The sequence below is a fragment of the Carassius carassius genome, chromosome 32 (assembly GCF_963082965.1).
Source record: "Carassius carassius chromosome 32, fCarCar2.1, whole genome shotgun sequence".
Taxonomy (NCBI): Eukaryota; Metazoa; Chordata; class Actinopteri; order Cypriniformes; family Cyprinidae; genus Carassius; species Carassius carassius.
In genome coordinates, this window is record NC_081786.1 from 200,001 (window position 1) to 212,554 (window position 12,554).

At 42.9% G+C, this 12,554-nt stretch overlaps 1 protein-coding gene across 2 annotated transcripts; it reads right to left on the bottom strand.

Moving 5' to 3' along the window:
• Positions 1-4,753: 4,753 nt before the first annotated feature.
• On the bottom strand, positions 4,754-7,936 carry LOC132113117 (protein delta homolog 1-like). 2 transcript variants are annotated; one of them, XM_059520945.1, is made up of 5 exons: positions 7,662-7,936; positions 7,316-7,373; positions 6,544-6,674; positions 6,187-6,328; positions 4,754-5,233 (listed from the first exon to the last, which is right to left on the bottom strand). In XM_059520945.1, exons 1-5 carry the CDS (start codon positions 7,726-7,728, stop codon positions 4,801-4,803), a joined length of 831 nt encoding a protein of 276 aa, XP_059376928.1. In that variant the 5' UTR covers positions 7,729-7,936; the 3' UTR covers positions 4,754-4,800. The 2 variants fall into 2 exon arrangements, with proteins under 2 accessions (XP_059376928.1, XP_059376929.1); XM_059520946.1 differs by lacking the exon at positions 6,544-6,674 and having other exon boundaries at positions 7,662-7,832.
• Between the last annotated feature and the right edge of the window lie 4,618 nt (positions 7,937-12,554).

A 12,554-nucleotide genomic window follows, 5' to 3' on the forward strand; every position in this document is an offset into this window, starting at 1 on the left:
TGACTTTCAAAGCTTCCCAGAACGATTAGTGCATGTAACCCACTTTACACATGACTCTGACAGCTCTGATGGATCAGCCTCTTTACTGTAAATCACTTCCAACACTCTTAGTAAATATGGCTTCTTTCCTGTTTTACTGTCAGCTCTTTCTGATGTGTGCTCATATAAATCTTCATCTAATATCCCAGACCCTAAATAACTTGGAAGTATTATACTTAAGGACTTTTAGTGTGGTTTACACTATAAAAAAATCACTTCATAATCAATACATACAGTATAAATCTTTCGAATAATGTGCAAGGGGTCGTGTTATATACAGATGTGAAGGGTGCTTGTTAGACACAACCGTCTCACACACACACACACACACACACACACACACACACACACAGACACAGACACAGACACACACACAGACACAGACACAGACACAGACACAGACACACACACAGACACAGACACACACACACACACACACACACACACACACACACACACACACACACACAGACACAGACACACACACACACACACACACACACAGACACACACACAGACACAGACACAGACACAGACACACAGACACACACACAGACACAGACACAGACACAGACACAGACACACACACAGACACACACACAGACACAGACACAGACACACACACACACACACACACACAGACACAGACACAGACACAGACACACACACACACACACACACACACACACAGACAGACAGACACACACACACACACACACACACACACAGACACACATACACACACACACACAGACAGACACAGAGACACACACAGACAGACACACACACACACACACACACACACACACACAGACACAGACACACAGACACAGACACACACACACACACACACACACACACACAGACACAGACACACACACACACACACACACACACACACACACACACAGACACACACACACACACACACACACACACACACACACACACACACACACAGACACAGACACACACAGACACACACACAGACACAGACACACACACACACAGACACACACACACACACACACAGACACAACCGTCACACACACACACACACACACACACACACACACACACAGACACAGACACACACACACACACACAGACACAGACACACAGACACAGACAGACACACACACACACACACACACACACACACACACAGAGACAGACATACACACACACAAAGACAGACAGACACACACACACACAGACCGACACACACACCCACACACACACACACACACACACACACACACACACACACACACACACACACACAGACACAACCGTCACACACACACACACACACACACACACACACACACACACACACACACACACACACACACACACACACACACACACAGACACAGACACACACACACACACACACACACAGACACAGACACAACCGTCACACACACACACACACACAGACACACAGACACACACACACACACACACACACACACACACACAGACACACACAGACACAGACACACACACACACACAGACACACACACACACATACACAGACACACACACACACACACACAGACACACAGACACACACAGACAGACACACACACACACACACACACACAGACACAGACACACATACAGACACAGACACAGACACACACACACACACAGACACACACACAGACAGACAGACACACACGTCACACACACACACACACACACACACACACAGACACACACACACACACACACACACACAGACACACACACACACACACACACACACACACACAGACACAGACACAGACACACACACACAGACACAGACACACAGACACAGACACACACACACACACACACACACACACACACACACAGACACAACCGTCACACACACACACACACACACACACACACACACACACACACAGACACACACACAGACAGACACACACACACACACACACAGACACACACACACACAGACAGACACACACACACACACACACACACACACACACACACACAGACACACACACAGACAGACACACACACACAGACACACACACACACAGAGACAGACACACACACACACACACACACACACACACACAGACACACACACACACACACACACACAAATAATCAAACGTTCTGTTCGTTATGGGATCTGCAGAGTCAAAGCTGTTACTATATTGTTGAGTGTGATGCATTTCATAAGATTTGATGTGTGTCTAAAACAGTGTGTATTATGTATGCAGAGCATGCAGGGATTCCAGAGGAACAGAAGACACATTCAGAATCATTTCGCTGGTCTTCAATTCCTGGAAACAGTCCGAGACAAAAGCGAAATGTTTTTCTATGAAGGGGTAAAGGAGTTTCCAGCTGGTCCTCGCTGTATTCATGGGAACAGCTTCAGAATCACACAGAAACGGATGAGACGTCTCCATCACAGAGAGCTGACAGATAACCCCTGCGGAGCGTCCATACATCTGCTGTCCTCAGACCACAGCTCAACCTCTGGTTTACAGCTGTTCACAGCTATACATCCTCACACACAAATATATACTGCTGTAAACACTGAAGCTGGATGGAACTTATTTTTGAAATTTAAAGTATATTTATTTTCAGCCTTCATATACCAAAATATAGCTAAAAATGTATGGCAAGAAAACAGATTTCCAGTCTTACAGCAGACTTCATTCATTTTGTTTTAAAATGTGCTCCAGACAATAAAGTTTTCCTTCAAATGTGGCATATCAATCTATTTTCTGAGATTAAAATAAATAATAATAAAAAATATTTTTATATTTCTAAAATGTACTTTCAAAAATGGACAAATATATATTTATAGAAGGGTAATTCTACAGAAATGTCCACCTTTGGTATGGCAAGATGTCTTAAAATGTTTTTATTTTTCTGTGTTATCAAGACAATATTTTATTTTAAACGGTAGATGACCCTGTTTTTGACCTTCCCATCTGTACTTAGCTGTAGGGACCAGCAGTTTTGTGCAGTCTGTAATTCTATATAATAAGCCTAAATAAATAAATCCACATTGATGCTCAAGAAGGTGTAACTTCAAATAATATATCGTTTCATATTAAAATATAAAGAATGTTTAACCCTGAAATGTTTTACGTGTAACATTTCTGTAAAGGCTGTGGGGAAAAAAAATGACATTTCCAGAGAAAGACCCTGGAAACATATTTGCGTAAATATATTTTAAAGCATATGTTAGCGATAGGAAATGCATTGAAATATATATTTGAGACCGCCCGATATATCGGACTATATCTTCATCAAGCTCTATTCAAACCGGAAAGATTCTTTAGTGGAAACACCGATGAGATACAAAACCAGGCATCAAACTGAACAAAATACGCGAAACAAAACGAGACACGCGTTCAGAATGAAAATGACTGGCTAAAAGTGAAATCTAGTCAATAGATCTAACCAACCAAGTCATATAACTAACTGTGGGATGCATCTCTGACCAGGGTTTATAACACTGCTGTCCTAAACACGAGTCTTATGAGCTCAGTCCCAACATCTCAGCTTCTAACGACACAAACACATCCTCACTGGTTTACACCATAGATATATGTTTCTATATCCACATCAGATCAGCGTCACTCACCTGCTGACACTTCCATCGAGGATATTTCACCATGAAGCCGCGACACACATCTTCATTTCATTCCGAATTAAAAGCGTTCAGAGGTGAGACGGAAACAGAGAAAGAGCAGGTTATTCCGAGTCTGACCGGAAGATGGCAGCAAAGACCGTCCCCTGACCAGCTACGGTCCAGGAACTAACGAGCGGACATTCACCTCCTTCCATCACCAATAACCCTCAGCAATCCAGCAGAAATCTGAGCTAGTGTAGAGGACAAGCTTTTGTTCTTTTATAAGACCTTGTGAGACCAAATAAAAGAAGAAGAAGAAGGAATAAACAGACCTGAACACAGCATGGTGATATAGTCTCTGATGTACAGAAGATAAAGAATATTAAAGTCTTGTGTGTTTATGCTTAAAACGATAGTTAATATCTAACAATGAGTTCCGAAAAAACAACTTCATTTAACAAGAAAACAAGTTTCTGTGGGTCTTAAAAACTTTTCGTCTTTCCACAAACGAATGCTTCAAAAAGATTAGCCTTAAATGTTGCATACACTGCAAATAAGAATATCGCTTGTGTATTTTTGTTTTCCAGTAGAATTATCTTTGCGAATCATTGCTCTTTTGTTGATTTCGATTGCTTCCATCGTCCTGATTTGGATACAAGCTTCTGCTGAATGATTAAATATCTAAATATTCTTAAATCAACATGAATTTACTGCAAATGCAAAATGTTTTATAAATTGAATAAAATTATGCTTAAAACAAGAACAAACATCCATCAGTGAGTAATGAAAGCCCTAGTTAAAAAGAGACAATCCAAAATGCAAACCCATATCAGTCAAGACAGCATGAGCAATCAGAAATATTAATAATTGTTTGTGGAGCTGAAAACAATGGTTTATTTAGTGCTACATTAATCGTTTGTACACATGTAAATATGTGCATGGAAATGAAACGCTCAGGTGATGAAAACATGAAGATAAGGTGAATCTGTTTATGCAGCTTTAACCATGAACTAGTCACTGAACTCAAACACTGAGTGTAACTAGAGTTAACTGGAAACCATGTATTTCTCTGTGTGTCTGGTTCGCTGTTTCTCATGTTCTCTCTTTTGTCTAAAGCACCTAAGCGCTCGGTCATGGATCAGCTTCATATGGTCGTGTAAAGCCTGCTGTAGTTGCTCATCTTGATGTTCTCCGGCAGGATGATGTTGAGTGAATGCTGCTCGTGGTCAGATGCTCTCAGATCTCTCTGCTGTCGCACCAGCTGGCTGTACTTAGTGTTGGCCATCCACGTCTCACAGCGGGGGAAGAAGACGATGCCCGTCGTGACCAGGATCACCACACAGGTGAGGAGACCCAGAACAGAGAAGCAGATGATCTGGCTGCGGGTGACCAGCGGATCAGACTCGGCCGGACGCTGCAGCTGCTTGTGGAAAGTGTGAGCCGGACCTGACACCTTCACTCGGGGTTTGTGCTTGAGCTTGCTGATGTGGAGCTCACAGGACGAGCCGGTGAATCCAGGAGGACAGAGACAAGAGTCACTCGTGTTCACACAGGTTCCTCCGTTCTGACAGCGAGAGCTGCGGAGGAGAGCAAACACATCAGTTAAAAACTGCTGGAAAATCATGACTTTTGCATTATCTGTGTCCCTGCAGCACAGAAGCAGTCATCAGTGTCACAGACGTATATTTGGAGAAATACACAACAATACACTGTATGAGTCACAATTATACATTTCTCTTTTATGCCAAAAATCATTAGGATATTAAGTAAAGATCATGTTCATGAAGATATTTAGTAAATCTCCTACCGTAAATATATCAAAACTTAATTTCTGATTAGTAATATGCATTGCTAAGAACTTCATCTGAACAAGTTTAAAGATGATTTTCTCAATATTTAGATTTTTTTGCTCCCTCAGATTCCAGATTTTCAAATAGTTGTATCTCAGACAAATATTGTCCTCCGAACAAACCACACATCAGTGGAGAGATCATTTATCTCAATTGTGACTGGTTTGGTGATCCAGGGTCACATCTAGCAAAATATCAAAAGAAGTGACATATTTTAATTAAAATGTTACACAAATGTAGTTTTTTAAATTTGAAAATATGAAGTCTTAGACACTTTAACACTTCGTTTTTTGGCTGGAATTGATCTGAATAATAACTGTATTGTTATGCTGTACAACTGAGTCAAATTTCCTTCATGATTGAAGAATTTTGCAATATTGACTGAAAAACTACACTGTCATCTGATTTACAGCGGAATTTGAGTTTGTTTAAAATTTGATGAAGTTTGCATCACTGATTCTGGTATCTTCCTGTTTATTACTGTAAAGCTGCTTTGAACCAATCTGTATTGTATAAAACAGAGAAATAAATGTGACTTGACTTGAAAAGTGTAAAGATGTGATCAAATAAGGATGATCTATGCAGTCTATGAGATATTTCTGACTAGTTATTCACTCCAGAGATGTTTAAGAGAGGACACAGTGTGTGGTTCTGTCTCTTCTTCAGTGAGAATCAGGCACCTGTTCTCTGAACACAGTCTTTTCTTCAGCTGGCAGTTTTCTCCTGTGTGTCCAGGAGAACAGAGGCAGACGTGTCCTCCTCCTCTGGTCTCCACACAGGTAGAGTTTCCCGAGCAGAGCTTTGATGAACACCGGTGAACCTCTGAGAGAAAACAACAGATTCACACAGTTACTGTCACAGCACAGCTCCAGCGTTCACACAACACAACACTACATCTGCTGCATGCTGAAGCTCGAAGACGAATCCTGAGGAAAGATCACAGTGTGCTGAGTTGAATCAATCTATTTCTAAAAACTCAGGCCATGCATGTTCATCTCTGCTGATGCTCCTTTATAAAGTTCTGTAGGACTCTGGACCTCGATCACAGCAGGCTCCTGTCCATCCGCGCTCACAGACACACTGCCCGGGTTCTTCACACACTCCGTGAACACAGTCAGGTGAAGGAACACACTGATCACACACCGCACCGCGCCAACCTGCTCTGCACCTGTAACACACACACACACACACACACACACACACACACATATCCATTCCAATATGTGTCACTGACCTTTAATTGTTTCTTAAGAACATTCGTAACCCTGCAGCACAGAAGCAGTCATCAGTGTCACAGGCGTATATTTGTAGAAATAGACAACAATACATTGTATGAGTCACAATTATACATTTCTCTTTTATGCCAAGAATCATTCGGATATTAAGTAAAGATCATGTTCCATGAAGATATTTAGTAAATCTCCTACCGTAAATATATCAAAACGTAATGTTTGATAAGTAATATGCATTGCTAAGAACTTCATCTGAACAACTTTAAAGATGATTTTCTCAATATTTAGATTTTTTTGCTCCCTCAGATTCCAGATTTTCAAATAGTTGTATCTCAGACAAATATTGTCCTCCGAACAAACCACACATCACTGGAGAGATCATTTATTCAGCTTCAGATGATGACACAACAACAACAAAACTGACTCTTATGACTGGTTTTGTGGTTAGGGTTACATAGCCTACAGTAAGTGAGACTCCTCTAGGCATAGTTTAAAATCTCTCACACAATGACAGCATTCAATTGTTCAATAGTTTCTAAAAAGAATAAATACCTCTAACACACACACACACACACACCTGCATTCTCCAGACTGCTCACAGATGCCGTGATGACATCCAGCTCCACATTCTGAACCTAAACACACACACACACGCACGCACACACACACACACACACACACACACACACACACACACACACGCGTTACTGATGAATAAACACTGGCATGTCATATATCATATCTCACACTTCAACACATGTAGTTGATGTAGTGTTTATTGATCAAACACTCTGAACAAATAAACACACCTAATCACCACAGTTGACTGACAGCAGTAGAAACGCAACAGATAGTGATGATGCGCGTCACTAAATCAGTTAAGTAAGAATAATATAGTGTAGATATTAATATCGATATTTCACCTTGAGCAGAAACAGACGCGCAGAAGAGCAGCAGAAATGAGAATCCGAGCCGGGGAAATACATTCATCCTCCCGCAGCTCGAACCTCGATCCTCCGCTGATAATCACCTTCACATCACCCCACAAACTTACCGCTGCGCACGCGACCAGGACATCGCTGAAATGAACCAGTCCTCCAGCTGCCTAACTCAGCGCGCTGGAAACAGAAACTCATCTGAGAAAGTGCGCGACGGTCAGAGCGATTTAGAGCTGTGCATCTGACTGAAGCTCCACGAGCTGCTGCTGCATCTGCTAACTCCACCCATCACCTAACTACACACAAAACACCGCTGAACTAAACTCCACCCATCACCTAGCTACACACAAAACACCGCTGAACTAAACTCCACCCATCACCTAGCTACACACAAAACACCGCTGAACTAAACTCCACCCATCACCTAACTACACACAAAACACGGCTGAACTAAACTCCACCCATCACCTAACTACACACAAAACACAGCTGAACTAAACTCCACCCATCACCTAACTACACACAAAACACAGCTGAACTAAACTCCACCCATCACCTAACTACACACAAAACACCGCTGAACTAAACTCCACCCGTCACCTAACTACACACAAAACACCACTGAACTAAACTCCACCCGTCACCTAACTACACACAAACACAACTGAACTAAACTCCACCCATCAAATACCATCAGTTACACAAACACCACTGAAATAAACTCCACCCATCAAACACCATCAGCTACACACACAAACACCACTGAACTAAACTCCACCCATCAAACACTATCAGTTACACAAACACCACTGAAATAAACTCCACCCATCAAACACCATCAGCTACACACACAAACACCACTGAACTAAACTCCACCCATCAAACACTATCAGCTACACACACAAACAGTGGCCTAAACTCCACCCATCAAACACCATCAGCTACACAAACACCACTGAAATAAACTCCACCCATCAAACACCATCAGCTACACACACAAACACCACTTAAATAAACTCCACCCATCAAACACCATCAGCTACACACACAAACACCACTGAAATAAGCTCCACCCATCAAACACCATCAGCTACACACACAAACACCACTGAACTAAACTCCACCCATCAAACACTATCAGCTACACACACAAACAGTGGCCTAAACTCCACCCATCAAACACCATCAGCTGCACACACAAACACCACTGAACTAAACTCCACCCATCACCTAACTACACACAAAACACCGCTGAACTAAACTCCACCGTCACCTAACTGCACACAAAACACCACTGAACTAAACTCCACCCATCACCCAACTACACACAAAACACCGCTGAACTAAACTCCACCCATCACCTAAATACACACAAAACACCACTGAACTAAACTCCACCCGTCACCTAACTACACACAAAACACCACTGAACTAAACTCCACCCATCACCTAACTACACACAAAACACCACTGAACTAAACTCCACCCATCACCTAGCTACACACAAAACACAGCTGAACTAAACTCCACCCATCACCTAACTACACACAAAACACCACTGAACTAAACTCCACCCGTCACCTAACTACACACAAACACAACTGAACTAAACTCCACCCATCAAATACCATCAGTTACACAAACACCACTGAAATAAACTCCACCCATCAAACACCATCAGCTACACACACAAACACCACTGAACTAAACTCCACCCATCAAACACTATCAGTTACACAAACACCACTGAAATAAACTCCACCCATCAAACACCATCAGCTACACACACAAACACCACTGAACTAAACTCCACCCATCAAACACTATCAGCTACACACACAAACAGTGGCCTAAACTCCACCCATCAAACACCATCAGCTACACAAACACCACTGAAATAAACTCCACCCATCAAACACCATCAGCTACACACACAAACACCACTTAAATAAACTCCACCCATCAAACACCATCAGCTACACACACAAACACCACTGAAATAAGCTCCACCCATCAAACACCATCAGCTACACACACAAACACCACTGAACTAAACTCCACCCATCAAACACTATCAGCTACACACACAAACAGTGGCCTAAACTCCACCCATCAAACACCATCAGCTGCACACACAAACAACACTACGAAACTCTGATTGATGAAGCTCTACAAAATGTTCGTACACAGAACAACCACCATGATTGGCCAAAGGCATTTGAGATAGCTGCCGGCTGGGCTAATAGAAATTTTCACAGTCGAATCACTCCAGAGTCAATTGAGCAGGCGGAAGCTCTCATTACGGCAGAAATGCCAAACTCTTCGGTTACACTCAGAACTGAGAATGCATGTGCACCGACCTACGCGGAGGTAGTGACACGGGGTGGACACGCATCCACCAGTGGTGTGGCTACCACCGCGCAGGCAGCTTGCACCACAGTTTCACCACCACAAGTAACACGCGTACCTGTCACTACTGCCACACAGGTTGCAGGTGCCACAGTAACATTACCACGTGTAATCACCACTGACTCACTGATTCGTACTCAGACTACATCGCATACTGTTGAGATTCAGACTTCTCCGGGTTTATTAGTCAGGGGGGATTGGCCGCTCAATGAGGAAGTCCCCACGGTGGGCCTTCAAGAAACACTCCAGCCCATACAGGCTGTTGAACCCCTTCTGACTCAAGAGGCGGATAACACACGAGAGATAGAGTCCCAGCCCATACAGGCAACAGAACTCCCTCCTCTCGAACAAAGAGCAACTAAAAAAACCCGTAAAGAGAAGCACTGCAGGGACACCCTGCCCCCTCTGGAGGAGCCCACATGGGTTCCTGTTCCTGCTGAGGTGGACCGACAGATGGATTTCGTCGGCCCCCAGCGGTTGGAGGAACCCGTGGTGGCCCTTCTGGCTCCTGATGGGGAGGAGGACTCATATCCTTGTCCCTTTCAAAAGACGGGATCGACTCACTCCAGCGACCTTCTCTTCTCTGACCACTCAGATCAACATCTTGAGCCATCTGCACTTTTACATGAATTTTTAAAGGAAGCAGCGCAACAGATCGGGGAGTCGGAACATCGGGAAACAGCATCTGAAAACTCATCACCTGAATTGCCCAGAATTGCGCCCATCTTTACCAGCATGCGCAAGGCACCACCACTCACGACACCTCAAACACTGAGGGTGACGACGAAAATCCCCATGCTACCCTTGACTCCAGGGAGTTTACCTAACCGACACATCAATACGAAACGTAAACTAACAGACTGGAACCTTAAAATCAGCAAAAAATTTGTCATAATCGGTGACTCAAACTTAGCTAGGTTCCCAGCGTCCAACTGCCCCGATCTGCAGGTAGAAAGCTACCCGGGGGCTAAGATTCACCATGCGGGCACGCTGATTGAGAAAGCTATACTCGAGACGGTACCAGAAAAAATGATTGTTGCGTTTGGTCTTAACAACAGACAACAGAGATACCGCATGTCAGCCACCACTGAATTGCAGAAGGCGTACAGTATTATAAAGAAAAGAATGCCTGGGACAGAGATTCTATTCCCTCTCATCAACTTTTCGAGGACCCTCCCCCAGGGGGAACAGGGTATACTAGAGCACTTGAACACTCATATAAAGAATCACTTGAATTCCATACCTGCACTTCCGTCAGCACTCTTTCACGTTGAGGGTGATGGTGTCCACTGGAAACCAGCGACAGCGAGGGCCATCCTTGAACTCTGGATGACAGCGTTAAACTGCCGTTCAGCACAAGCCCAATAGGTGGCTCCAACAAACTCATTATAAACCTTTCGCGGTCGCTGGTTCTCAGTGAAGAACAAACCTCAGTGCTGACGAAAGGACTCTCTTTTATTCCTACTCCGCACGGTTTTAAGACACAAAGAATAGAATTGTTAAAAGACCTTCAAACGTATCATCGCAGACTGAAACTAGAAACCTTTTTTGAAGGGAAGAGTATCTCGAAAAAGAAACTCCCTTTTACTCACGCCTCAGATTGGTCGCCAGTGTTGTCCAGCCTCCCCAAAGAAATATCAAACATCATTAGAGCTGATTTATATGCATACAAACACATCAATTGGGGTATCAAAGAAAACAGAAACTTATCGAAGGGAGAGATGAAAGCTATTTTAGATTTACAAAAGAACAGAGATATCGTCATAAAACCGGCGGATAAAGGTAACTCTACAGTGATTCTAGACAGAGATCAGTATATTTATGAAGCTAAGAGACAACTAGCTGTGAGTGACCACTATCGGGCTCTTGAAGAACCGATATATACAGAGACCATCGATGAAGTAAGAGAAATTTTAGAAGAAATGTGCTCGAAGAAAATCATTAATGGGGCTCAGAAGGAATATTTAATAGGTGACGGCCCACCTAGGCCTAGAAGATTTTATTTATTACCTAAAATACATAAGGCACCCAAGGGCTGGAGTATCCCCTTTCAGATACCTCCAGGAAGACCTATCGTCTCGGATTGTAACAGTGAAACTTACTATGTTGCTGAGTATCTAGAGCACTTTCTCAACCCTCTTTCTATCAGACACCCCAGTTATCTAAAAGACACATATGATTTTATTTCCAAAATTGGCAGATTAAAAATTCCTCCAAGCGCCATTCTCTTTACAATTGATATCGATAGTTTATATACTAACATTGAGACAGAAGTTGGCCTTGAGGCAGTCAAAAAGTTCATGAAAAAATTTCCTGATTCTAAAAGACCTGATGATTACATTTTAAAACTGCTTGAGATTAACTTAACTAAAAACGATTTCGAATTCGACTCCAAATTTTATCTACAAATAAAAGGCACTGCAATGGGCAAAAAGTTTGCCCCCTCGTACGCCAATATATTTATGGCGG